The sequence below is a fragment of the Canis aureus genome, chromosome 24, assembly GCF_053574225.1.
Source record: "Canis aureus isolate CA01 chromosome 24, VMU_Caureus_v.1.0, whole genome shotgun sequence".
NCBI classification, from domain to species: domain Eukaryota; kingdom Metazoa; phylum Chordata; class Mammalia; order Carnivora; family Canidae; genus Canis; species Canis aureus.
The window spans coordinates 52,093,943-52,121,222 of NC_135634.1; the positions used below are offsets into that span (position 1 = coordinate 52,093,943).

At 57.8% G+C, this 27,280-nt stretch overlaps 2 protein-coding genes across 5 annotated transcripts in view; one reads left to right on the forward strand and one right to left on the reverse strand.

The window, feature by feature from the left end:
• Nucleotides 1-729, reverse strand: part of PASK (PAS domain containing serine/threonine kinase) — a 35,345-nt gene extending 34,616 nt beyond the window's left edge. For all 3 annotated transcript variants that reach the window (XR_013363530.1, XM_077869558.1, XM_077869557.1), the window contains exon 1: nucleotides 412-729. Coding sequence is in view for 2 of the 3 variants with exons in the window: in XM_077869558.1 (XP_077725684.1) it covers nucleotides 412-714 (303 nt within the window). In the remaining variant the exon portion in view is untranslated. The remainder of the gene's footprint in view (nucleotides 1-411) is intronic.
• Nucleotides 575-26,198, forward strand: PPP1R7 (protein phosphatase 1 regulatory subunit 7). 2 transcript variants are annotated; one of them, XM_077869570.1, is made up of 10 exons: nucleotides 575-764; nucleotides 3,201-3,341; nucleotides 7,166-7,221; nucleotides 7,795-7,860; nucleotides 8,424-8,554; nucleotides 8,925-9,087; nucleotides 11,174-11,290; nucleotides 12,100-12,204; nucleotides 15,675-15,761; nucleotides 25,890-26,198. In XM_077869570.1, the coding sequence occupies exons 1-10, from the start codon at nucleotides 713-715 to the stop codon at nucleotides 26,064-26,066; spliced, it is 1,095 nt and encodes a 364-aa protein (XP_077725696.1). In that variant the 5' UTR covers nucleotides 575-712; the 3' UTR covers nucleotides 26,067-26,198. The 2 variants fall into 2 exon arrangements, with proteins under 2 accessions (XP_077725696.1, XP_077725697.1); XM_077869571.1 differs by having other exon boundaries at nucleotides 582-764; nucleotides 3,201-3,329.
• The last annotated feature ends 1,082 nt before the right edge of the window (nucleotides 26,199-27,280 follow it).

A 27,280-nucleotide genomic window follows, 5' to 3' on the forward strand; every position in this document is an offset into this window, starting at 1 on the left:
CTCTGGTCTCCGAATCCGGAAGGGTGAGCGGCGCGGGGCTCCCCGTCTGCAGCCCGGGAGGCGGGGGGCGCGGGGAGGCTCCCTCAGCGGCGGGGCCGGCGGAGGCTGCGGCCCGCAACGATGGGCGACGTCCCGGACCCCGACGGGCGCCCCCCCGCCGGCGGGCGGCCCCGGCTCCGACCCCGGCTCCAGCGCGGGCGCCCTGCGCGGAGCGTTAACCGGAGGCAGCCGCCGCTCACGGGCTGAGTCCGCGCAGCGACGTCGGGACGAAGTCAGCCGCGGTGCAGACGCAGCGGCGGAGCCCGGAGGGGCCGGCACGCACTCGGGGGGCCCGCACGGTGCAGCCCCACGCGGAGACCCTGCACGAGCCCGCGCGCCCCCAGCATCTCCCAGGTGCTTCCCTCCGCTTGCCTGCAGCCACGGTCCCGTGCGTCTTGCTCCTCCCCGCTGCTCGCCTCCGGACGCCTCCGGACGCCTGCGGTGCGCGCTCAGATTACCTGTCCCGGGGAGGTGAGGCGGGATGCTCCCGCGGCGGGGGCCCTCATGGCCTGCCCCGTGAACTACAATTCCCATGAGACACTGGGGCCGCGCAAGCGCGTCGGGGTTCAAGCCTGGCGTGGGAGCCCATTGGCTGAGCTGGCGCCGAGCCGGGAGCCCTGATTGGCCGAGGGGCCTGAGGCCACAGATTCCGGAAAGGGGAAGAGCAGCCAACATGGCGGCGGAACGCGGCGCGGGCCAGCAACAGTCGCAGGAGATGATGGAGGGTGAGCGGCTCCGCGGGGCGGCGGCCCGAGGGCCCGGCGGGCGGGGGGCGGCGGCCCGCAGCGGCCTCGCCTGAGAGAAGCGGGCCGTCCGGGCTGCGGCTGCCGCTCCGGCTCGGGCCCCGCCGCGCGCGCTGACAGCTGCCGGCTCGGGGGCAGGGGCAGGGGCAGGGGCAGGGGCGGCCCCGGCCCCGGGGACCCGGCAGAGGCTGCAGCGGCCGGGAGGGCGCGGGCGGCGGGGCGCGGACGGGCGGCGGGGCCGGGTACGCCGGGCGTGCTGCTGGCGGGCGCCGCGCCCCGAACCTCCGAGCCCGGCAGCTCCTGGGGAAACTGAGGCGCGCGGCGGCGCGGAGGGAAGGGCTGGGCGGGAGCCGAGCGGCCCGGGCCCTCTGGCCCCAAGACGCTAAATCCGACTCTTTAGCTCCGTTGGAAAAAAATAATAATGATCCGCACGTGGTGCCCGCGTCGGCGGCCTGGGCGGGGGTCCCGGTCGGGGCAGCCCCTCACCCGGGCGCCAAGTGCCGGGAGGAAGGGGGGGCCCGGGCACCTGCACACGGGGCCGGGGGAGGACGGAGGCAAGGACCGTGGAGGGAAGCGGCCAAGAGTGACCGCCCGGTCGGAGGAGGGCGGCAGGGGAAGGCCGGGGCGGCCCCGCGAGGGGCTGGGTGTTTGGCAGCCAGGAGACAGCCCTCGCTCCGTCCGCCGCACGTCGCCCTTTCGGAGTCTGGGTGAATGGCACGTGCAAAAGCCAAGTGATTCCGTCCCCGGCCCGGCCCGGCCGTCCCCACCCATCCCGTTACCCAGCAAGCTCCCTAGCACGTCCTGGCATCTCCAGGTCTTCAGTGCCTCCTCCGTTCCCACTGCCCATGCTGTGGGCCAGCCCCTTGCTCCCGGACCCCGAAACTGCACCATAATTGGATCCGCTGCCCCAGCTGCGGACCGTCTGCTGCCTGCAGGGTGGTCCCGCGTTGCACTTTGGCCGCCCGTCGTCGGCGGAGTCCCTGCCGCCCTGGGCACAGCCACACTATGCCCAGTGGAAGGCGCCCTCCCTTAGCCTCGGCCACTGTGCCTAGTGCCCCGTGCGTGGTAGCAGCTAACTGCCGAGTGTTTAGTGCGGGTCATGCACATGCCGACTGCCCCGGAGGCTTTTCTGCGTTAGTCCGGACAGCACCTCTGGTCTGTGGGGCCTGTCCCAGCCCCCTGGTTACAGATGCAGAGAGCGAGGCTTGGGAAAGCCAACAGCCTGTTGGCACCGGGTCTCTAAGGGCAACGTGAAATCTTCAGCAGGAGCCCCCGGCATTCCAGAAACCTGTAGAGTCAGAGCTCAGATTCGGATGTTAGAATCGCATCAGATGCTCTGGGAATGCAGAATAGATGAGACAAAGCCCAAAAAAAAGCCACAGAGAGACCAGTTAGGAGGCCAGGAGGGAGCCCAGGCAGTCGCCAGAGGGGGGCAGAAGCAATGGATTTGGCGGTTTGGGAGGCGGAGTTCATAAGGACTTGGTTTTATCCAGCAGTCGCTTCCCAGGCGCGCTTTTCTCGGCCCAGGAGGAGGTACAGAGAAGAAGTAAAACTACTTTTCCCCCAAAGAGTGCACCCCTTTGTGGACGAGGCGTAGCGAGGATGATTGAGGACTCCCAGGGATTTATTCCTGTTTCAGCTCTTTGAGACAGACTGCCAACGGAGACGATGAAAAAAGTCTGGAGAAGGGAAGATTATTTGACGGTCTTAGCAAAGAAATTTTGCCAGTCTGCCACGTTTAGTCATTGCTTTATCTATCAATTCAGAAAGTACTTATTTACCAGCCTTTCAAAGCAGTTAGCTGGTATCACTGTGTGCTGATGTTTGGCATCGGTGACCTTTATGTGGGGCGTTTGGCGCTACTGGCTGTCTTCGCCTTTTTCATTACAGCCCCCCCCTCTGCCCACAGTCTGATTTGAGTTAGTCTTGATTTCTTTCAGAACGTGGGCCTGTGAACTGGGCTGGTTTTCTTGGCCAAATGGATAGTGGAGCGTGGATGAAGGTATGTGGTGGAAGGGTCACACTGGTCCCCTCTACGTGGACATCCAGGCCAAAAGCAAGCCGCACAGGAGGCGCTTCACTGTGTGTCACCCATTAGTACCTGGTCACAAATGACCCAGGGCTTTCAGAACACCTGGTAATGCTTCACAGTGTCCTCGAGGGCAGGAATAGTAGCTGCTCATCTCAGTACCCGCGTGTCCTTCCCGCTCTGCCCTCCCACACACAAATTGTCCCCAGCACCGTGCACCTCAGGTGGCGCCCAAGACGCGGAAGACACTCAAATGTTTGTCGAGCTGACTTCAACCGATGTTTTTCAATGAAGTCTTTTTGACTTACAGCTGGATGTCCGTCTGTTAAATGTTCCTCGGGGAGTCACGTAAAGTGGCTGTGAATTCTTACGGATGTGTGTGGGCTCAGTTGACAGGCGGGTCGAGTCTGAAGAATCTGGCGATGAGGAAGGGAAGAAGCAGAGCAGCGGTATAGTGGCCGACCTCAGTGAGCAGAGCCTGAAGGATGGAGAGGAGCAGGGGGAAGAGGACCCAGAAGGTACCAGGCCCAGTTAAGAGCCTTCAACTCTCTAAGGGGGGAGGGTGCGGCCGTGTGGCGCATGATCTGCTCTGCCCCACCCCACCGCCTTGGGTGGTGGGCAGGCCAGGGCAGTGGGGGCTGCTCTGGGCAGTGGGACGACTGCTGTGCGAGAGGGGCATTCCTTTGGCTGGCTCTGGGTCTGCTGATGCAGCACTAGAGGCCCGCTGGGGGCTGGCGGCCGGTGCTCCGAGCAGCGCGCCCCCTGAGGCGCTCCTAACTGAGCTGACTCATCTGTGGCACTTGCAGGCAGGATGCATTTGTTTTGAGTTCCCCTGAAGGCGAATGCTACTACTAATAACAGTGGTACTAGTGTGTGATCCGGGACGGAATCAGGGTTGTTTTATTAACCATATGTTCAGAAAGTGAGATTTGAAAAAAACATTTTCGCTGATGATGCTTTTGTTTCCTACTGTAGTAATGTAATTTCAGAATAGCACTTTAGAGAAGTCACTTCTAAGTCCTGCTTCACCATCCTTAGAGCCCTGAGGATTGGCTGCTAACTTGCTTAGATGTTAGGAAAATTGTCTCATGCAGAAAATATCTCAGTAGCCTCCTAGCATTTTAGTGTTTAAAAACAATAACAAAATTAACTTAGAGATGAGAAAAGTAAATTCTCATTCCATAATGGTGGTTTTTCACCCTCCACAACCATGATCTTTGTTTGGTTAGAAAAATCAGTTTAGGGCAGCCCAGGTGGTTCAGCGGTTTAGCGCCACCTGCAGCCCTGGGCATGATCCTGGAGACCCAGGATCGAGTCCCACGTCCGGCTTCCTGCATGGAGCCTGCTTCTCCCTCTGCCTGTGTCTCTGCCTCTCTCTCTGTGTCTCCCATGAATAAATAAATAAAATCTTTAAAAACAAAGGAAAGGGAAAATCAGTTTACATTGAAAAGAACGAGAGAGCACCTGAACAGACAGAAAGGTATCCAGGACGCGTTATTAGGTGAGAGCTGCAAATTTCCAAACACTATGCATGTTAAAGGCCGTCTGTTAAAATTATTAATAACATGTAAGTTTCAACATACTTAAAAGAGAGGGATCCCTGGGTGGCGCAGCGGTTTGGCGCCTGCCTTTGGCCCAGGGCGCGATCCTGGAGACCCGGGATCGAATCCCACGTCGGGCTCCCGGTGCATGGAGCCTGCTTCTCCCTCTGCCTGTGTCTCAGCCTCTCTCCTCTCTCTGTGTGACTATCATAAATAAATAAAAATTTAAAAAAAAAAAAAAAAGAGAAAACCCATCAAACTGCAGTTGAGGGTCTCTGAAGAACACTTTTGAGAGGGTCTCATACCTTCTGCATTTTCTAAATTTATATACAATGTACGGACTTTCAAGGTGGTACTAGTCATGCACTCCCGTTATGGTAATAAAACTTCCCACAAATTTCTAAAAAACAAAACTAATTTTTAAAATAACATTGTGCTCTGTGCCAGTGAAGATGATTGGTAACTATGGCAACCTAATTTTAAGGCAAAGGGAGATTACCACAAAAGTATCAGCCACATTTACTTTGGAGTTCCAGAGTCGATATTCTGGAGGTGATGTGGGTGGAATAAATGCATGGGAGTGATGGAGGAAAGCAATCGTTACTGAGTCACAGAAAGACCAAGCGAGTGGGGGCATCACCTGCTGTCACAGCTGAACACTCCGCGCTCACAGAGGACTGGAGAGTTGGTGGGGCCCTGTGCTGAGGATTTCTCTCCCTGGGTGGTGAGCGCGGGCTCCCTTGGCTCACCCAGGGGCTCACAGTCACAAAGTAGAACAATGGGACTAGAACCTGGCTTGTCCAAATCCAGCTTTCTTTCCTCCAGACTACTAGCAGTTTTATAAGTCCTTAGGAGACCAGGACTCACTCACACCTGTATTTATTTAAGTCCTGTCCTAAGTTCAAATAAAACAAATTCAAACGTATCAACCGTTAGCTTTTACTTATTCTCTGCAACTTTTTTTTTTTTTTTAAGATTTTATTTACTTATTCATGAGGGAAGCAGAGAGAGAGGCAGAGACACAGGCAGAGGGAGAAGCAGGCTCCTAATAGGGAGCCCGATGTGGGACTCGATTCCAGAACCCCGGGATTACACCCTGAGCCGAAGGCAGACGCTCAACCGCTGTGCCACCCAGGCGTCCCTGTAACTTATTTTTTAAAAAAAGATCAATACATGATACATTTGGGAAAATATTCTGGGCTGGCAACTGTTTCAGCGGTGAAGCTGTTGTTTTGAGGGGCCTGCCCTGAGCTCTGGGTCGTTACAAACAGAACCACTTTAAGCTGTGTGGCACCTGTCCTGAGGAGCCCAGGCCCAGTTTCTACCCACTGGCCCTGCTCGATTGTCTGCAGTGCTGCCCTGCGCTCTCAGGTGTCCTGCTGTGGACGCTTGATGGCCTAGACACCTGCCCTCATTGTGCTGCCTCCCTCATTGCAAATTCCAGGGTTTGTGGACATTGGATTTGTGCTGTCTTGGGGTGAGGGGTAATTTGGGTATATCTTGTGGTTTTGCCCAACTCCTTTTATCTTATTCCTAGGTTAGTTAGTATCTTGTACAGTTGTAGCAAGTGACTCTAGTAAATGATAAACTACAGTAAATGACGTATTTTTTTGACTAGCCATTGTTGATTGTTCTCGAAAAGGCACAGTGAGAGAAGACCTACTTCAGCCAGTATGAGCAGTGCTGCTTTGTTAAGCTGCTGGGTCCGATGTTAGGTGCGCCTCTGCTGCCTCCAGCCGAGGGGCCAGGCGACCCTCGGACAAAGCCCGGTCCTCGGCAGGCGCCGTGAGCATGAGGGGCAGCAAGCCCGTTCCGCCGCAGAAGCAAGGGCAGTTTTGCTGCAGGGGAGAGGGAGCGGTAGGAGCCAGGCAGAAGCGTGGCAGGCCAGGCGGCCTAGTTTTCTCAACCAAAAATTGCAGGAGCCAAAGGGGACATCAGAGAAATGTCATCCAGTCGCAATATAGGACCTTGTTCGGATCCTAGTACAAGCAGACATGGGGGTAGAAATCGTCAGTTGATGAAATCCAAGAATCACCACTACTTTTTTAAAGCATTGAGCCCTGTTTAGACACGCACACAGCATTCAGTTCGGGGGAAATGAGGACCGGGAAACAGCCGATTCCAGGCTGTGAGCTCGCAGGTTGAGCGAGGCTCACAGCTCTCCCCAGCACTGGGGCAGGGCTGGGTAGGGGGCCTCTGCGGGGATCAGCGCCACGCCCCCAGGGGAGGAGTGTGTTCAAATTGGTCAGGGCTCTCCAGTCCCTCTGTCGAGCTGTGCTGTTTTGTTTTCCTCTTTGCAGAGATAAGTGTTTATAGCTACCAGGCCACTTTCCAGAACAATAAAAGGCACATCCTAGAACATCTGACATGCCCAGCATGAGCTATATTCAAATGGCCTGATTTATTGCCACAGACGAGAAAGGAAAGGCCCAGAGAGGGCAGGCTGCTGCCAGCTGTGCAGCTCTGGGCGGCACCGCAAGGTGGGCGGCTCCCCTACCACTGACGGGGCTCCCCAGAGGCTCCGGAGGCCTCCCCGCCTTCCTGCAAATGGCTTCAGGCTACATTTCCTTCTGGCAAGTTCAGTGGCACAGATGGAAGTTTGGAGACCTTTGCCAGTAGCCGAGTTCAGGAACATCAGAACGCCTGAAAGGTGACCGTGCCTGGAACAGGGCATTAACCACGCCAGCTGGGGCCTCCACGTACCGCCCATGGTTTCTCCTGTGCGTGACTGAGCTCCGTGAGCCGGGCAGCCCGAGTCCCAGCACCATGGACACTAGGGCTCTGAATGGGCTTATTTCTTCTCCTTTTTTCAGAAGGACAAGAGCTGCCTGTGGATATGGAAACCATTAGCCTGGACAGAGATGCAGAGGTAATGCGCCGCTGGACGCAGCCGCGGGGGGCACGGTGACAGACCGCTGTGGCCGTCAGGGTATCGTTCATGGTGCTGGCAGATTAGCAAGTGATTTCCGAGGCAGATTCCTTGTGTCCTTGTTGTTTCTAAGACTGGACTGAAACCCCAACTCTGTGTAACCAGAGGGTTGGGCAGCCAGCCCGTGAACCGCCCTTTTCGGTCGCCTAAGTGACAGGAGCGGGTCAGGTGATCACATTGTCTGTGGCAGGACCTCGACCTCCCCAACATGTGAAGCACACTGGGCACCGGCAGCTCTGGGCAGGCGGGAGGCCACCCAGGAGCAGCACCCAGGCCCCCTCACCCCTCCCGAGCCCGCAGCGGGCTGCCAGCGGGCACCTAGGCCTGTGTTTGTGCTCAGGGGACCGCGGGGCTAGAGGCTTTATGTGCATTTTTACATCAAACTGCCCTCCGTGTCACTGTGTGTCACTGTTGCCTCACCTGCCCCCGCCCCCACTCGCTGGCCCCCATTGGCTCCTGCTCCAGGAGGCAGGTCTTCAGGAGCTTCTCTGCAGCGACGTTTTTTCATTTCAGGATATTGATCTGAATCACTACCGTATTGGGAAAATTGAGGGCTTTGAGGTGCTCAAGAAAGTGAAGGTGAGAGCGACTCTGTCTTCCCTCTTGAGGGGGTGCTGATACCCGGGGCCCGTGTCCCCTGAGGGCCACAGACACATCCGTAACTGAGCGTCCTTTCTGCAGACGCTGCTGGCCTGTGTCCGGAACTGCCATCAGCACCTTTTACCCTAAACATGGTGGGGTTTGCAAAGTCGTCCCAGAGGCTGCTGGGCGAGGCCAGGCTCTGACCCAGTGCAGAGCCTGCCTGCAGCTAACACATCCTGGACTGTATTGTCCTTAACTCGCCTCAGTTAAATTTGTTCAAAGCTGATTCCACTGGCAGCTTGCTTTGCTGGGAAACAACACACACCCCCAACCCTGACTAATGCCTCCCTCACCAAGGAGGTCTGCCCAGTGCAAGGCCTGCCTCCAGCCTCCTGTGGGCGACTGCCCATCCTATCCAAGGTTGGCACATTTCTAGAAAACAGTGGGAGAATGAAAACCACACCCCCTGCCCTGGAAGGCTGGTCCTGAGTCCTGTGACCGCTGGCTTTTTCTGGTGGCCTCTCTGTTACCTATGTCAACTGTCCTTTTTCATCCCTCAGACTCTCTGCCTCCGTCAAAATTTAATTAAATGCATTGAAAATCTGGGGGAGTTACAGAGTCTGCGAGAGCTGGATCTTTATGACAACCAAATCAAGAAGATTGAGAATCTGGAGGCGCTAACACATTTGGAGTGAGTCGTGATTCCGGGGTACACCTGAGTTGCCTGTTCAGTCTCCCCAGAACCAACCCTGGGCCCTGGCTCTCTGCCCTGGAAGGTCACCTCTGCCACAGGGTCCTGCCCAGCGCCTGGCTCCACAGGTGGCGTTGACTTGACCGCAGTCCCAGCCTGCAAGTCAGACCTTCGATCGCAGGCTCCTGGCTGGTCCCGTCTGGGGACAGCACTAATTCTGTCCTTGGCGCAAGCCCGAGAGCTCAGGCGGACAGCTGGGGTGGGGGCGGGGGGCTCGCCCACCTGGGGGGGCCCTGCCTCCAGGTTAGTGGAGTTCTGAGCTCCATGGCACCTGTGCTCGTTAAAAAGCTAACTTTTTGCTTGTTCTCAGGATTCTAGATATTTCTTTCAATCTGCTGAGAAACATTGAAGGAGTTGACAAGCTGACGCGACTGAGGAAGCTCTTCTTGGTTAACAATAAAATCAGTAAAATTGAGAACATAAGCAACTTACACCAGCTGCAGATGCTGGAGCTGGGGTCCAATCGCATCCGGGTAGGTACAGGTGCATGGCCAGGGCCTGGCCCCTGGGCCTGGCGGTGGTATGTGTGAGGTGTGTGCTGGGCAGAGTGTTTCTTATGGTGTGATTTTATTTTCCAGGAAAAGAATGCTAACTGCGGGTCAGTATTAATATCACGGGCTACGACTCTGTGGTCGAGCTCTTTTTTTTTTTTCTTAAAGATTTTATTTATTTGTGAGAGACTCAGAGAGAGAGAAAGAGAGAGAGAGGCAGAGGGAGAGAGAGAGAGAGAGAGAGGCAGAGGAGAGGGAGAGGGAGAAGCAGGCTCCATGCAGGGAGCCCGATGTGGGACTCGATCCTGGGACTCCAGGATCAGGCCCTGGGCTGGAGGCGGCGCTAAACCGCTGAGCCACCTGGGCTGCCCTGAGCTCTTTCTTTGCACGTAAATTCCACTCATCATGCAGATCCCACCTGAACCTCAGCAAAGCGCCCCAGTTACGGTTCTGCCCGAGGTGAAGCACTTTGGTTTTGAATGTCCTGAGGGCTGTGATCTTTGGCAAGTCTCTGAGAGGACAGTGTCCCAGACACAGCAGAGTTGTGGCTTGCAGCCATCTGACCTCCACACGGGGGCCGTAGGAAGCACGTTGCGGCTCCCTGCTTGGTTGGCCCATCCTCCCTGAACAGCTGCATATGACCGGGACGCGCCCCTGGCAGCCTTGCATCCTGCCATGCTGTCCGACCTCTGAGAGCGTTGGGCAGAGTAGACAAGAGGCTTTGGGAAAGAGGTCTGGCGTCCGTGGGCGTCTGCTCAACCCATCTGACTTAGAGCTGCTGGGCAGAAGCTATGGTGGGAAACACGGACTGGCACAGGGAGGAAGAGGGCGGTTGGCCTTGGAGGAGGAAGGGGCACCAGGACGGTGATGAGGGTATCTGCTAGCCAGAACACCACTCGATGGCCACCCGGTGTCCCTGGGAAGCCGTGCCACCAAGCCTGGTGCTTCCCTGGCCCTTGTGTGGGAAATAGCCCTCCGCCTGGCTCTGGACATTCGCAGCACACTGTGATCAGTCCAGCTTGGCCCTTGAGAGCTGGGCAGGATGCAAACCCAGAAGGGCCTCTGGTGACAGCTGTGAGCAGTCACGTGGCCCACATATCAGAGGCGCACGTTGAAAAGTAAAGAGTTAAAAAAAAAAGGGGGTGGTGGACACCTGGGTGGCTCAGCGGTTTAGCACCTGCCTTTGGCCCAGGGCGTGATCCTGGAGTCCCGGGATCGAGTCCCGCGTCGGGCTTCTGGCATGGAGCCTGCTTCTCCCTCTGCCTGTGTCTCTGCCTCTCTCTGTCTCTATGTCTGTCGTAAATAAATAAATAAATATTTTTTAAAAAGTAAAAGTAAAGAGCGACCCAGATGTCAACATTTTATCAAGTGTCTATATGGTGGTGTCTCTAGTCACAGATCAGTGTAGACGATAGCATTGAGGGGCGCCCTCCCCCTGAATCTGCATCCTCACGTCCTGCTGTGACGTACGGGGAGGTGCTCCTACCTCCTGCACCTGCTGCTGCTGTTAGCGTGTGCTGGAGAAGCTGGTAGTTAGGACCTTGGGGAGGAGAGCAGTGAGCACAGCGCGTCCTGGACTGCCCACTCCACACGGCACCGGACCTGACAGTTGAATACAGGATCCCAGAGAGGAGGGCGGGTTGTGGGTCCCGAGGCGGGGACAGAGCCAGGGAATGGCGGGGCCTGCTACCAGGAAGCCTGGGTGGCATCCAAGGTCAGAGCTGCTCTGGAGAAGACCTAGGCTCTTGGAATGCATTTTAATGAACCCTTCATGGAATGACTGCGTGATAACCTGTCAGCGCAGCGCTTTAGCACTTTGGGGCGCAACTGCTCATCTGGGAGTGTCCCTTGACCTCGAGCTCTCTGAGGGTTTGGGGTGAGCCCAGGAGACAAGGCCTTGGACTGTCTACCTTAAGTGAAGTTTCATTGGAGAATTTCCAGAGTGGAAAGGTAGCTTGCCCACAGCTCAGGGCACAGTTCCAGGCAGCTGCGTCCCCTCCCCAGGCACCTTTCCTACCCTGGTCCAGCTGGTTGGCCACACGGTGCTAACTGCTACTCTTCTTCACAGGCAATTGAAAATATTGACACGTTAACCAGTCTGGAGAGTTTGTTTTTGGGGAAAAACAAGATCACTAAGCTTCAGAACCTAGATGCACTTACCAACCTGACGGTCCTCAGTATGCAGGTACTGATCCACCTTTGCTCCCACGGGCTGCACCCTGCCGGCAGCAGAAGCGCCGGACCCCCGTCCCATTTGTCTTTGTGTCAGAGTCCACGCTCCTACTGCCAGGGAGCAATTGCAATGTTAGGTTTCAGAGACACACGTACGTACACATAAAACTTCCTTCCCTGGGTGGTTTCCAGCCCGAGGGTCGTCTTGAGAAGGTAGCGCTGGTGCTAGAGCCTCCTGAAGCATGCGGCCCGATGGTGGGAGCGATGCGTCCCACGCCCGCACAGAGAGCAGAGCCCTGTGTTTGGCAGTTGGCAAGCACCCGGCGTTGCCTAGGCTCCTGCTGCCTTTCCTACCTGAAGCAAACGAGTAGAGTCAGACTCTGGAGGGGAGGTGTGGGAGGGTGTTCGGGGTGTGGAGGGTCTCCCGGAACCGCTCGCGCCTCATAAAGCAGAGTCTGCAAACTCTTGTAAGAGAAGCCCCGTACCTTGAGTTACCGTATATACTGAAATGAGAAGTCATTTATTTTAAAATAGTGTATTTGACATTCTTGAATTACCAACTTATGGGGGTAGACCTTCCCCAGGCACATCTAAAAAGGGAGTTCCTCACCTAAAAGCCTCTAACGCTCACACGTGCTAACGTTTTAGCACAACAAACTTGAAATTTTGACCTCCTTCTCTGAGTAAGTTCCAAGCTGGCACACTCGAAAGGCAGCGCACTGTTGCCAGGACGCTTCAAGACGAGAGGTCTCCTTCCCTGAGAAACATACTGTCTTGTATCCTCCACGCTGTTCTGATGGCTGTTGGCCCTCCCTCCCGCAGAGCAACCGGCTGACCAAGATGGAGGGTCTGCAGAGCCTGGTGAACCTTCGAGAGCTGTACCTGAGCCACAACGGCATCGAGGTCATCGAGGGCCTGGAGAACAATGTAAGACGTCCGCTCGTCTGTCCGGGGCGGTACGGGGTAGGCCTGGTCTGAAGGAGACTCGTGGCCTCTAGGGGTTTATGGTAGAGACCTTCCCGCTCTGGAAACAGAGCGGTCCCCACGCTGGGATGCGCGTGACCCACATACAGTCTCCCCACGCCCCTCGGACGAGCGTTGGGCCGGTGCTCCCCACTGCGGCCAGCGCCCGCACCGACCTCCCGACCTCCCGTCCAGGGCAGGGTGCACTGTGCGGCCACCAGCAGCGCCGCAGCCATTTGGGAAGAGTTTGAGAACACAAGCCCTGCCTGTTCCCAGGTACCCCGTACTGCAGAGGGCTGGCAGGTGTCGGCAGCTTCTTCCCTCCCCTCCTGACCACTGCACTTCCTGGCCCATGGCTTTCCGGCCCACGGGCCATGCGTGTTCTTCCTCCTCTTTTCTCCCGCCCTGGCAGGGATGAGGAGGGCCTGTCCACCTGCTGCGGACAGCCCGGCTCTTGCCCAGTGGCCTTAGGTGTGCTGAGTGGGGAGGGCGGGGCAGCACTGGCCGCTGCCCTTCTCGGCTGCCTGTGGGCGAGCCTGCTTTTCCTCACTGCATGCAGTTCAAGACAAATAAAATATTTTTCTCATTATATTTTACTGGGTATTTTTTTTCCTGTTTTGTTTATTGCCAGCAAAGGTAACAGCGTGGTCACTCATGTTGTACACCTAGCACTTCTTAGTACAGGCTCCTGTGGCTCTGCGCCTCAGCCCCTCGGTCTAGTCACCGTTGTCACCATTAGTAATGTTTTCGAGGAAAAACCACGTTCTGAATTTCATTTTACCACTACCTAGAATTTGCGAGGAGTTAGACGTGACCTGTGATAAGTGTAGTCGCCTTCCTTACCCCCTGCAGTCAAGTCGACAGCTTAGGAGCATGTGCTGGGCGTACGCTCAGGCAGTGCAGGGGTCGGTGGAGGCAGAGCTGTAAGAGGCCCGACTGTATGGGGGCCATGAGCGCACGGCAGCCGGGGTGTGCACACGGGGTGTCCGGCCTGAGGGGCCCACACCCCCCGGGGGGCCCTGGGTCTCCCCACCCTGTGTCCCGCAGGCTGGGAGGAGGGTCGTGTCTGCAACACGGTCCCCTGAGCACAGGTCCCCAGCAGATGGGAAAGAAGCAAGAGTGTAGGTTTTCCCAGTAGGCTGCTACGCTGGGGTCTGGGTTCGACTCCACAGCGTTAAGAGAAAGCAGTTGTGGCCCTGAAGGTCATTATGTGATGAGAACATTTATCAGGGTCCTAGGTGACAGTCTCCTCAGGGCTTCGTTTAACTGCAGATCAAATGTCCGTTTAAGTTTTCTGTCTTAATGGTTCTGGAATGTATTTTTGTTCTGGGAGGTAAGGAAGTAGGTGCCTGTCCTTCCCAAATGGCAAACCCCTGGCCCAGCACCACAGACGACACCTCGCAGCGTGCAGGGCATCCCCCACGGCCAGGGCCGGCTCCCCGCACACTCCTCATGCCGTCTCTGTGGCGCCGTGGACAGCCCTGTCTGCCATGCTTGCTCCCTACCTCACCCGGTTCCTCGCTTTTTTGTAAGCAATTCTCACTGGTTTGCTTTTGGATGAGCTTTCAAAACACTGTCCAGCTCCCCAGAAGAAACAAGACTGCGTCAAGCACATCACTGGGCCCCTGCGCTCAGAGGCTCGGGCCCGTCCCGTCAGCCACAGGGCCCACCCCGCGGTCAGAGCCTGCGTGTTTCCACTCGCACGGCCGATGACACCAAGCACCGCAGGACGGGGTCAGAGGGCTGGAGATGGCACGGTGGCGACCCAGCCTGTCCCCGCCTGCTGCCCGCCCTCTTCTGTGACCTCTAAGTCCCTGTTTGCTGCAGACGTCCCAGGCCCCGGGCAGGAGCCTCCTGGCACCCTGCACTCACGCAGCAAACAGCACACACGATGGGCCCAACACGAGCTCCTCGAAGGAGCTCCTCCTCGGCATGCCCATGCCCAGCCTGCACCTGACGCGGTGCGGACCGCGTGGCTCCCCAGAGAGGGACCAGCGCTCTTGCTGGGTGACCTTGCGGGTGGACCCTCGGAGCCAGAGGCCGGGGCCAGAGCTGCTGAACCGGCACAGCTGCTGGCTGCGGGCTTATGTGTGTGTGTGCGTGGATTTGTTTTTATTATATTAAGACAATTTTTAACTTTCCTTTAAAACTTGGGAGGGTTGGGAAACAATCCCAGGAATGCAGTAGAAAATGTAAGAAAGGGGATCCCTGGGTGGCACAGTGGTTTAGCGCCTGCCTTTGGCCCAGGGCGCGATCCTGGAGACCCGGGATCGAATCCCACGTCAGGCTCCCGGTGCATGGAGCCTGCTTCTCCCTCTGCCTGTGTCTCTGCCTCTCTCTCTCTCTCTGTGACTATCATAAATAAATAAAAATTAAAAAAAAAAAAAAAAGAAGAAAATGTAAGAAGGGATCCACAGTCAGAAATGGGTAAGACGAGAAGGGAATGAACTTTTTTTTTTTGGCGGGGGGGGGGGGGATGAACTTTTATGAGTGGCTGTCAACCGATTTCTAAATGTTTCCCTTTTGATTTTAGAAAAATGTGCCAGTTGGTTGGATTAACCGTAGTTCAGGAAGCAATGCAGGCTTTAACAGACTCCATTTCCGCTGCAATGTTTTTGGATTCTGTTGAACCTTGAAACTATAGCTTAAGAAGTATTCCCGAGGCTTAGCTGATGTGTATCAGGGAGACAGCGGCTGCCGGCATTCCTCAGAGGGGGATGGTGTGTCTCTGCGTGGAGGCGCAACGTCTGGCCTGCAGACGGTGCTCAGTCGCTCCGGACGCTGTCCTGTCAGCTGTAAATCCCAGGCTGGCACCAGACCCACTCGCCCTCAGCACCCCCGCAAGGGGCTTCCCTCTCTGCCCCTTCCTCCCGGTCCTCCGGGAGCATGGGCCGGGGCCAGTGTGCCACCTCTGCTTGGACCTGAGCAGTGTCCTCCCTGTGGCGAGCCCCAGGCTCCTCATCCCTGACTTAAAATAATATTTTAAGGATTATTTTTGAGGTATGGTGCACGTCCTCAAGATAAACTGAGTAGACGTTGCTCTAAATGTCACCCCTTCCTCAGAGACCACCCTGACCTCCCCACCCCGAGCCCCAGGCCCACCCCACTTCCAGGGCCGTGTCACTCTGCTCTTCCGGGACCACTCATCTCAGCAGGACAGGGACCCTTGTGCACCGCAGTCCAGGGCTGGGAGCGTCAGGTGCCAAGGATGGTGCGCGCTCGATGCGGGGGTTGTGAGGGTTCCGTATGCGAAGGACACGGGGCTGCAGGAAGCGGGGAGGAGTCACCACCCTGTTGGCATGCTCCTGTGCCAGGAGGGCAGACTGGGTGGCCCGCCCCGCAGCTCTAAGCTCGGCACCTGACGCCCTGTGCGTGATCTCGCAGTCATTGTTGAACTGAGATAATCCAGGAAAAATCTTATCTCCTTATTTTAGAACAAACTCACGATGTTGGACATTGCATCAAATAGAATCAAAAAGATTGAAAACGTCAGCCATCTAACAGAGCTACAGGAATTCTGGGTAAGTGGAATGCACACGGGATTGACGTTGCTTCTGCAGATGTGCTGCCTCCAGGTGGGGTGCCGTGAGCGAGGGCAGGAGCGCAGCCCCGGGGCTTCCAGGAGAGCGAGGCGGGCGGGCACCGTCACGAGCGTGGTGTTGGCTTTGTCTGTGGGTCCACGTCACCGGGGAGCAGAATCTCAGGCCCCACGTTACCCCAGATGGGGAGACCCTGGAAGGGGCAAATGCGGCACCGGAGCCGTGCGTTCAGTGCGGACGTGCCCCAGCACCAGAGGAGAGGTGGCCGGGTTTGTGCGGCCCATCGTCCTGGACCCTGCCGCGCGTTCTGATGGTTACACCTGTGGTCCTGGGAGTCGCAGAACCAGTAGGGAGAAACAGGTTGTAGGAAGTCATAGTTTCTTGACTCGTCTAAAGGTGTTGCAGAATGGTCCCCGAGCTGCGGTCCTCCGCGTCAGGATCGCACAGGCGTGTGGGGGGCCCGTGCCCAGGCTGGTGGCCCCTCAGGGATCACTGCACACACCTCACCCTGTGATGCTGTGGGGCGAGCGAGCTCCTGGAGGTGCTCAGTCTGACCGGGCTCTGTGCGGAGTCTGAGGCACGATCCTTCCTCGTCTAGCCACGCTGCCCATTCACTTTTCTTTCCTCATCTTAAAAGATCATCCAGGTCTCCCTGGAGCACAGGTAGCCTGCTGTGAAAACGCCCCTGGGCCCTTATTACTATCACTGGGTCTTAGGAAGTGTCAGGGTGTGGAGCCAGAGCAACTCTGGGGGCCCCAGCGGGCCCCTGGGAGCCCACCCGGTGTAGTACACAGCCCAGCCCCGCGGGCACGGCTGGGGACAGGCTGGCTGGACCAGAGCAAAGGCCTTTGGCTCTGGAGAGGCCGGGGAACGACACACAGCAGCCCACAGGCAAAAATGCAGATCCCGGTGGCAGAGGGCCTGGGTGACAGGGAAGGGGAGCCTGGCCGGAAGTTTCAGGAGTAGGTTTGGGGCACCAGCTGGTCCTGAAGCAGTGTTTCTGAAACCGGATTCCTTCTCCGTGCCTGCCAGGGGATAAGGGCAGGGGACCTGAGGTGCTGAGACCACAGCTAGGGCCGGCTGGGTGCCCCAGCCATGGGGGAGGATGGCCCCGGAGCCCTTAACGCACAGAGGAGCTGCTGCTTAGACCACCACGCAGACAGCCGAGTGAGGCGGAGCTTGCAGTGCTCCGAAGAAATAGGAAGCCAGTCTCAATAAAGGCTCAATCACCCAAATTCTGCGTTTATTCACGTTCCCTTTGTTCTGCCAATTAGAAAAGGACATTGCAATACCCCAGCCGTGGTTGTGGATTTGCTTTGTCCGGTCCGCTCCGTCAGCTTTTGCTGCTTGTATCTTGAAGGGCTTTTTTTTTTCATTACATATACGGGTAGGATTGTAGTGTCTTCCTGAAGCGTTGTCTCTTACCGTGCGGAATGTCCCTTTCCGCGCCGCCCTCTGTTCCCGTCCTGGGGTCTGCCTCCGTGTGATTCTGTTACCGTTCCCATGGGTATCTTTCCCCCTCCATCTACTCAGCCTGTGTTTTCATAATCAATAAACTGTACCTCTCGTAGACGACACATGGGTTTTATCCAGTCTGACCATCTCTGCCTTTCAAGCGAGGTGTTTACCCCACGTACGTTTAATACAATTACGTTTACTTGCATCTTGTGTGATGGTTGGGGTCAGGTCTACCATCTTGCTGTTTGTTTTTTATTTGTTCTTTTTTCTCTCTTTTCCTGCCTTCCTTTTGGATTGGGAAAAACAGTATTATTTTGTGGATAGTCTGTTTTATTTCCATTGTCAACATATTTGCTTATATCTGTGTTTTATTTTTGGTGACAAATACACGAAGCATATTTTCAATTTTTCACAGTCTGCCTTCGAGTAATATTATTACCACATCCCGTAGAATGTAGGACCCGTATGCTTCAGTTCCCCCCAGCAGCTAACATTGTTCTGAATTGTACTTTTAATAGGTTATAAACTCCATGGTATGTCACTGTTACCTGTTAAGGAAATTAATTTTTTTTTTTTTTTTTTTTTTTTTTTTTTTTTAGAGAGAGAAAGAGTGAGTGGGGGGGAGGGGCAGAGAGAGGGGAGAGAATCCCAAACAGGCTCCACGCTCAGTGCAGAGCCTGACACGGGGCTGGATCTCACGACCCTGAGATCATGACCTGAGCCAAAATCAAGAGTCAGACGCCCAACCGACTGAGCCACCCAGGCGCCCCAACGGACATTGAATAACAAGAAAACCTACTTGTTTTACCATTTCTGGCATGTGTTATTCTTGTGTGTAGTTTGCATTGCAGCATTTCCCTTCCACCTGAAGAATTTTAACATTTCTTACTGTGCAGGCCTGCTGTGAACCAGTTCTTTCAGCTTGGTCTGGAAAAGCCCCTTTATTTTACTTTCGTTCTTGAAGGGCAGTATCACAGGGACAGGATCCTGGTTTGACGGTTGGAGGAGTGCCTTGGGCACCTGTCTGCGTCCCCACCTGCTCCGGCTCGCTCGGCTCCTATGACCTCGTTCACCTGTGTGCAGTGTGTCTTTCTCCCTCCAGCTGCTATTTATGTTCTTGTTACCACTTTCCTTTCTTGTCACTTGCATGTCATGTGCTATTGAGCTTTTAGGATCTATGAATGTACAGTTTTCAAAATCAAATGCAGAAAACTTTTGAAAATAATTTCCTCAAAACATTTTTCCGCCCCTCCTTCCCCCAGTTTCTTCCCCAAACCCCCAGTTATGGATACATAATGTTGTCTGGCGCCCGGCAGCTGGGCCATTGGCTTTTTTATGTTGTGTGCTCCATTTGTACAATTTCTTTTCCTGTTTCTGCCACATCTTGATCTTTTCTTCTGCAAAGTTCATGTGTTAAGCTCATGTAGTCAATTTTTGTATCTCAGATGTCATATTTTTCAACTCTAAAAAAAAATTTGCTTCTCTTTCTGTAGATTTTATTTCTCTCCTTACATGTATGTTTTCCTGAAAGCCTTCCTTTCTCACTTGGCTGGTCATTTTTATATAAGATGCTGGCCATTAGGATGTTAAGTTGTTGGGGCATCTGGTGGCTGTCAGTAGAGCATGTGACTCTTGGTCTCGGGGTTGTGAGTTCCAGCCCCACATTGAGCGTAGAGGTTACATAAAAATAAAATCTGTGGAAAAGAGAGATGTTAAGTTATTGACTGTTTGGATTTTTGTTGTTTTCCTTTAAAGTGTATGGGTTCAGTCACTGCTTGATCCCTTTGAGGCTTGTTTACAGCTTTATCAGTGCGTATCTAAGAAGCTTAAGGCTTCGTCTAAGCCTAAGGCTTCATCTAAGGCTCCTCCTAAGGCTGTTTCTAGGCTGTGAATCCTCTGGTACATTTAATGAGGTCCCATCCTCGGGTTGGTGGGAGCACAGACATGTCCTTTCCCTGCGTGAATCCTGACCTCACCCAGCTCAGAGCTCCGGGGCCAGTCCACACTCACTTTTCAGTCCAGGGTTCCAGGGGACCCCGGGTGCTCTTCTGGATCTATTTTCCCTACGTAGCTCACTCCCTCCGAGGATTCCAGCTACCTCTGCCTCCCTGAACCACTCACAGTCTCAGCTTGGGTCCCCCGGGGTCCACAAAGCGCCTCCAGGCAGAAGGCTGGATGAGCACACAGGTCCCCTCCCCATTCTCCTGCTCTCAGGAGTCACTGCCCTGTGTTGCCTGTTGTCTGGTGTGTGCAGTGGTTTCATGTCGTCTGTCCTGTTTTCTAGCTTATGACCAAAGGCAGGTCCAGCTCCAGTGCCCCATCACATGAAGTGGAAGCCCTATTTCTTTATTTAATCTCATTTTTCTGTGTCACTCACCTACTGCAGGGCGTAAGCCTCATGAGGGCAGAGGGATCTGTCTCTGTGTTTGCTCACTCTTACCTCACCGGCCCCTAGAATCGTGCTGGCACACACGATATATGGTTAATGTCCATATATGAAACACGGCTCCTACAGAGGTGCCATCTCTGCAGGAGGGTAGGAGGGTGCCTGGTGGCTCAGTCAGGTAAGTGTCCCAACTCATGACTTTGGCTCAGCTCATGATCTCAGGGTCATGAGATTGAGCCCTGCATTGGGGGGGGGGTGTCCACGCTCAGCAGGGAGTCTGCTTGGGATTCACTCCCCCTGTCCACTCCCCCTGCTTGTGCTCACTTGCTCAGTCTCTCTCTCTAAAATATATAAATAAAATCCTAAAAAAAATAAATAAATGAGGCAGAGCATGAACAGGCACATCACAGAATAAGAAGAAGTAACAGTTGCTTGTAAATACATAAAATGTCTTCTATTTCATTAACTTTTAAAATACACTAAAACAGTGAGATGTGTTGTGGCCGTCAGGTAGGCAGAGCCTTTGCTAGAATGGAGTCTGCTGCGCCGAGCGCTCCCATGGACGCCGGCGGGACTCGTCAGCATGTGTCCTGTGGCGTCTTCAGGGCCGAGATGCTTTCACATCTAACACCCTAACAAAATGATGAGAAATTCAAAGATTTATGTATAAAAATACGTAAATACCAGGACTCGTTTTTTTCCGGTGGAAATAGCTTTGTTGTATTTTCTCATGATAAAGTCTGTCTGTTCATTGTAAAAAAAGCAAAAGACCAGATTACAAAGAAGACACGTCTGCCTTTTCCTTGCTTTTTGGTGTGTAGTGTCCAGTTTAGGAGAGATCATAAACCCAAAGCTTATAAAAACAATTACCCAGACTTTCTTCTGAAGCTTTAGGTTTGTATTATTCATACAATTTCTCCAACTTAGGGAATAGTGAATAAATGATGACTTATCCATATGATGAAATATGCTACTATGAAAGCCTTCCAACGAAGTTTGTAAAAGGAATTTAATTACAGGAAAGTGCTCATGAGATAGTGTTGATGAAAAAGGAGGAGGTGCAGCTGTTGATAAATCAGCGCCCTGGACACACAGAGAAAGGTCTAGAAGTGCATGTGGAGAATCGAGAAGCCCTCACCTCTGGATTGCAAATGGAGAGCTGGCTTCACTTTTTATACTCCCCAGTTCCTCCAAGTTCTCTGTAACAAGCATGTTTCCTTCATAAGTGAAAAACAAATGTGCAGAAAAGTATATTCTAGGAGAACCAGGGGCAAGACTTGGAGCCGCACCTCCTGCAGAGGTAGTCAGGCTCACGGAGCAGGCTGGAGGACGAGCAGAGGCCGACACGGCCTCCCGTCTTTCTCTCTTGCCGTCGTCCCTAAGACGAAGCTATCTCTGTCTTGCTGTATCTCCCACTTTGGGGCAATGAGCACTTTGATCCCCAGGAAGAAAAGGAGGAGCGGGTGTATTTCAGCGGCGAGCTGGGTGGCTGCCGACGTCGCTCCGTGCGGGCAGGAGCGTGGGGGCCCCGCGGCCCACAGACAAGTGGGCAAAGACAAGGAGCCACTGTTTCCCTGGACGAAGGAGGCAGAAATCGGAGCTGGGGCTCCCGGGGCTAACATTTTCTGGGCGGGGGTGCAGCGGGGAGATGGCCGCACAGGACAAAGCCCTGGCGGTCAGCCTGGGGCTTCCTTAGACAAGTCGGCTACCCGCGTGTCCTGGCAGCCGACAGCCGTGGGGGGACGTGAGCCCGGTGCCGGTTCCAGGCGCCACCCAACACGCAGAGGCGCTGGCATTCTGACCTGCCAGAGCGGAGGGACAATGCCAGACACCCAGAAACTCCGTCGACACCCCGGCACGGCCACCACCGGGCAGGTGAAGCACTGTCTGGGCCCGTGACCAAGCTGCCACAGGACCAGGAAGCTCGCCAGGCGGCCGCTGGAGGACAAGACAACTCAGGCTCTAAGTAATGTCGCATCCGCAGGACAGTGCGACCCGTGACGAGGAGAAAAATGGCTCCTTAGAAGCCACAGGAGGCGATCGGAAACGTCCCCCTCACCCGGGTCCCAGCACCCGTGCCCACGTGGGGCCCCTGCCCGCGCACACACGTGGGCTGCGCTGACTCATGCCTAGCAAGCAGCATAGAGCAGTAGCAACAGGGCCTGCCCCCGCGGTCGGGTTGGGGGAGGCTGGCTTCCACCCTGGGCTCCTTCTGGCTCGCTCGAGTCCCTACCGTGATTTGGAGTAACAGACGCCCCTTTGGACGCCGGCAACATACAGGGCGCGCGTCCGCTTTGTTGAAATGCCCCACAGATGTTCAAAAAATAGGTGATTTTCATAATCTACCGGTTGTATGTGAGACGTATCTTGAGATTTCCCCCACATCCCTGTCTTGAAGATGCTACTGAGTTTGGGGGAAGTTAAGTGTGTGTTTTCTTTATAAATATCAGCCGGAAAACCGTCCTGAGGTGAGGTGTGACGTTTGGGTCCTGAAAACCCTGAGCAGGTGCCGGGAGAGCCTCGCACAGGACACGCTGTGCAGCACAATCCCAGCAGTGGATTCAGGCAGCGCCCGTCACTGGACGCCACGACCACGAGGGGCTGGGCGTCCGCCCTGTGTCACCCCGCGTGGAATTCACCAACTGTGAGGGGAGACGCGGCCCCAAGTCACCCACGTGATCAAGCCTCCAACCCTGGCCGAGGGACAGCCTGAGCCGTGCGTCGCCCGACGTGATTCCTCTATAGAGCACACCCCCCAGGAGAGTCGTCTGCGCTCACCAGGCCCTTAGAGCTACCGACGGGAAGTACGGGGGCTAGAGGAAGAAGGAGACAAGTGGAAGAGTCCAGAACGAGGACGCTCTACGTGGCACTAAACTGGGGTTCTTGAAAAAGCTTTGTTTAACAGGAAAAAAAATGAGTAGAAGTGGGAAATGTTCTAGATTAAAAGAAACTAAAAATTTCAGCTTCTGGGGAGATACGCCAGGAAGGGCCCCGGCCCCACCCCGTGACGTGCCCGCGGTGACACACGTACGAGGGGCAGGCTCCCGGCTCTCTGCCTCAGACGCGGTTCCGACGTCCCACCGGTGAGCCAGGCCCCCCCCGCACTCACCGGGCCCCCAGGCTGGGACGGGCCGCGGGACAGGGGCGACCTCCGGTGCGAGCGGAGCAAGGCGCCGGCGCTCTGGGCCTGGCCAGAGCCCAACCCACAACCCACGGCCACCGTGACGTCACCAAGACGCTCTTAAGCAGACTGTGCTGCGGACAGCGTCACACCTCAGTTTTTGTTAAAGGACAGTCCTTTCTGCAGGTCGGCGGCGCAAGCGTAGCCGGTGCAGGCGCCCCGTCGGGCTCCCCGCCTCCGCGGCCCTGGCCCGTAGCTGCCGGGCAGCCGCAGCCCCGGGGAGAGGCGCGGCCGTGTGAGCGCTGGCCGAGCCGATGGACTCGTGCTGAGTAGGTCGACGCTTGGGTTTGTCCTGGAGGCGCCTCCCGAGCGTCCCTTCCAGGGAGCGTCTGCCCGCGCGGTGGCAGAGCATCTCCTCGCTGTCCGGGCCCTCCGTCCGCCAGGGCCGACGCCTGGGGGTGCAAACCGGCTTTGCCGGAGCACGAGGCCCACGAGGCCCACGGGGAGCCCTCACTGGAACAGGTGAGTCCGGAGCATGTGCGTCCGAGACCACGGCTGGGCGGCCGTCGGGCTGTGGCCGGGGCCGGGGGGGCGGGGCCTGCGCTGCTCCGCGGAGCTGAGGAAGCACCGGTCAGCGTCTATGGCAGGACGCGGCCCAGCGGCCGGGGCCCAGGCCGCCCTCGGCAGGCTCACCCCGTGGCACCGCGGGGCTGCCGACGGCCCGGCCCTGCCCGGCAGAGCTCGCCAGCGCCCAGGCCTGCAGCTCCACCCGGCTTGGAGCTGGTCCCCCCGCGCAAGGGGCCCAGCGAGCGGGACGCCAAGGCCGCAGCTGGGAGGCGACCAGCCAGGACTCGAGGCGCTTGTTGCACAGTCAGCCGCCTTCATCCAGGAATCCACCTCGGGGGCGTGTGATCCAGGGTCTAGTGTGGGATCCGAAGTCACCAGATGAGCCAATAGGGAACTGTGACCTGTGCTCACGAAAAAGCAGTGATGAGAACCCAACCCCCAGCGTTCAGTGGCCCAGGGCAGGGGCGGGTCGTGTGGGTCCTGCTCCTTCCCACCTCCAGACCCTCCTCCTCCTCCTCCTCCCCAAGACCTCAGCCCGCTGCAGAGTGCTCGCTGCACGCCTGCCCTTCAGCACCCTTGTTTCCGTGTCGCCCTGTCCTGGGGGTTCCCCGGGGACTTGGCTTCCCCGCCTCCTCGGCCCCAGGTGAGCCCATCATACGTGCTCCGCCCCCGTGCCCTCCTGCCTGCGGGCCCAGCTCCACCGGCGTCTCCGGGTCCCTGGGGTCAGCGTCCTCCGCCCCAGCCACCGTCCTTGCACCCGCAGCCGCGCTTCCTCCTCACGCCGCTCCCGGGACCTCTGGGTCTTGGCCCTGCGGTCCCCGGTCACGCGTCGGTCGTCCTGCTGCGTTCTCCTTGGTTTCCTCCCGCGGCTCACGGCAGTGCGGGGCCCCCGTCTTGCGCCTTCCCCCAGGGAGCCTCCCTGGTCCACACGGGCCCCCGGGGCGCCCCCAGCGCGCACGTCGTATTCCCGCCAGGGCCTGCCCCAGCCCCGGGGCCACAGCAACAACTGCACCCCCGGGGCACCCCCGGCGCGGGGCGATGTCGGCTGGGCCTGTCCCCAGGCTCAACATCGGGCACATGGGCGTCAGGCCAGGCTCTCGGGATCGTCCTTCTTTCTCCGCCTCCCTTGCTCGTCCCGTGCAGACCCGCATCTGCCCTCCCGCTTCACCCAGCACCCGGCCTCTGCCGTCCGCGGCTCCCCTGTGGCCCGAGACACTGTCCTCCCGCCCGGCCGCTCCCACGGCCCCCAGCCTGCCACGTCACCCTGTGTCACTGGCCGCAGATCCCCAGCTCCTGGAGCCCAGCCTGGACGTGGTGGGTCCCCACGGCCGTCACCCTGCGTCCCAGACCCGAACACGAGGCAGCGGCACAGAACTCCAAGCCGACCAGTGTGACCTGGAGCACCTCAGGGAGGCCTGGGGAGGCGCCTGCCCCCGCGCTGGCCTTCCTGCAGTGGCTCCACGTCCTTCCCACGGCGCGCGTGGCAGCTCCGTAGGCTCTCTCACGACAGGTCTGCTCCCTGTCCCCGTCCCCGTGCCCGTGCCGCGCGCCCCTGCCCTCTGTCTCTGCGTGCAGAGGCCCCAGGGCCGTGTCGCTCCAAGTGTGGCCTCTGGAACAGGCGTGACCGGACCAGGGCCTCGGAGGGCATAGCGCTCCCGGCAGCCCACCCGCGCCCGTGTCAGAGTGCCGCGGTCTGGGGCGTGCAGGCCTCATTACACCACAGAAATCGGCAGACCGCCCTCGTCGGGGCTTCTGGAGTTTTCTGGGAGCTGGCTGCTGCGTGGGCATGCCCGGGGCCTCAGGGTGCCCGTCCCGCACTCCCAGGCTCCTCTGCCGCCCTTTGCACTGTCCGTCCACGCTGTTCCCTGGGGCCCGGGGACCCGGCCTGGCCCCTCCCTGAGCCCCGCCTGCCCCCAGAGGAGCCTCGAGCCTCCACAGGACGGGTGTGAACCCCGTGCCCGCCGCGCCCGCGTCCCGACGGCGGATGATAAGGTCCAGAACTCTTCCTGGCTCTGGCGGGTGCCCTCCAGGTGGGCCCTGGGGGCCGGGGGGAGGCCCTGAGCTGCCTGGAGCCGCGCAGACCCCCAGGCCCTCCTCCGGCCTCACACCCTGGGGACAAGGGTCATGTGGGCCTGGTGTGATCCGCGTGGCGTGGCGTTTCCCTTTGAGGCCAGCAGCAGGGATCCCAGTGGGACAGGCCAGGGGCAGCTCATGGGACAGACGGACATTTAGTTGGCGTGGACACTGCCCTGAGGGCCGTGTAACGGTCAGAGCACACAGTCGGGCCTCGGGGACCACTGGGGGTCTGGAGGAAGGACGCTGGGACCTGCGGGGAGCCTACAGAGCGCGGGGTCGTGAGCCGTGCCGCGTGCTAACATGGGCAGCCCCGTGGTGGTGGGGCCGAGGGCTGCGTGTGACCCGGACCCGTTCCCCAGGGCAGCCGCTGCAAGGTGGCCCAGGAGGTGCTAGAAGGTTCCATGGGGCCTGGGAAGGCCGCGCGGTGCCCTGAGTGGGTGGGGCGGGAGGCCGGGGCTGTTCTGCGCTAGCCGCTTCCCTAACCTGCGTGTGTGTCCCCCAGATGAACGACAATCTCCTGGAGAGCTGGAGCGACCTGGACGAGCTGAAAGCAGCCAAGAGCCTGGAGACGGTGTACCTGGAGCGGAACCCCCTGCAGAAGGACCCCCAGTACAGGCGGAAGATCATGCTGGCCCTGCCCACCGTGCGGCAGATCGACGCCACCTTCGTCAGGTTCTGAGTCCGGCTGGCTCCTCGCCCGGTCCCTCTCGACAAGAACGTCCCAGCCACGGTTTTTATCCACTCGCTCCTCGAGCCGTCGCTCTCTCAGCAGTCACAAACCCAATGGCAATAAAAAGGCACTGAGTGATGACTGCCGTGTGTGACGCCCACGCCGCCGGGTCTTCCTAGTTAGTGGTCGCGCCCGGGCCGCTCCCGCCGCGTCTGTCCTCCTGAGAAGGGCGGGCCGGTGGGTGCGAGGGCGCTGCCCGGGGTGGGGGCCCCGGGGCCGCCTGGCAGCCCACAGCCGCTCGGTCTTACAGACCAGTTGACGCCAGGGTTTTTCTAATTACACGTGTTTCAGAACCAAACCGTGGGCGCAGGACAGGACGGCCGGGTCGCGCGTGCTGTGAGAGCCGTGGGCATGCGCCAGACCCCCGGCCACCCCGCCACCCTCAGCGGCCCAGGATGGGGCTGCCGGGCCGAGAGGAGACGCTTCCCGGGCGCCCGGCTGCACGGTGCCGCCGGCGGTCCAGGTCGCCTCCTCTCACCCGTCGTTGGGCCTGCTGGTCGCTCACGAGATTTACACCGACAGGCACCAGGGTCTGCGCTCAGTGCTGCAGGACCTACCCCGTCCAGTCCCCCACTTCCCTCGGCAGGAGGACGGACTCGCGTGCCGCCGGGGTCCCTTCGCGATCCTAGAGCTGCGCCGCCCAGTGCGGGCCGCTTACGCCACGTGGGGCTGCTTCAGATTAAAATTTGTTACAATAAAATGAAATAAAGCACTTCCTCGGTTGCACTTGCCACGTTCCAGGCGCTGGGTAGGCGCATGTCGCCGGGGGCAGCCCGACTCCCTCCATCCCCTTGCAGCCCACGCAGGTGCGAGGCCCCGGCGCCGTGGCAGCAGTTGGCCTGCAGTTGAAGCTCACGCCCAGTCCCCGGGTCTGACGCCCACCGGGGCGAGTCCTGTGGCCTCAAGCCGGAGCGTCCGCCCAGGAAAGCCAGTGGGGAGGGAAGGGCCCGGGCGGCCTCGGGAGGATGGCCCTACAGGGGCAGGAAGGGCAGATCTGGGGATCTGGGATCGGCCTTCCCGGAGCCCCCGTCCCACGCTCGGGCACCGACGCGCCCCGAGAGAGGCCGTGATGGCAGGCAGCCACGAGGGCCTCGCCGCGGAACCTGGGGGGCAGAGCGCGGCAGGTGGCAGCAGACCCGGCACAGGCGCTTGTGCACGGCCGT

What these genes read in the sequence shown, in the direction of transcription:
- PPP1R7 (XM_077869570.1), top strand. Translation starts at nt 713, where the DNA reads ATGGCGGCGGAACGCGGCGCGGGCCAGCAACAGTCGCAGGAGATGATG. An exon ending in TGACGGTCCTCAGTATGCAG is followed by an intron (nt 11,291 to 12,099) that starts GTACTGATCCAC and finishes TCCCTCCCGCAG; the next exon opens with AGCAACCGGCTGACCAAGAT. An exon ending in TCGAGGGCCTGGAGAACAAT is followed by an intron (nt 12,205 to 15,674) that starts GTAAGACGTCCG and finishes TCCTTATTTTAG; the next exon opens with AACAAACTCACGATGTTGGA.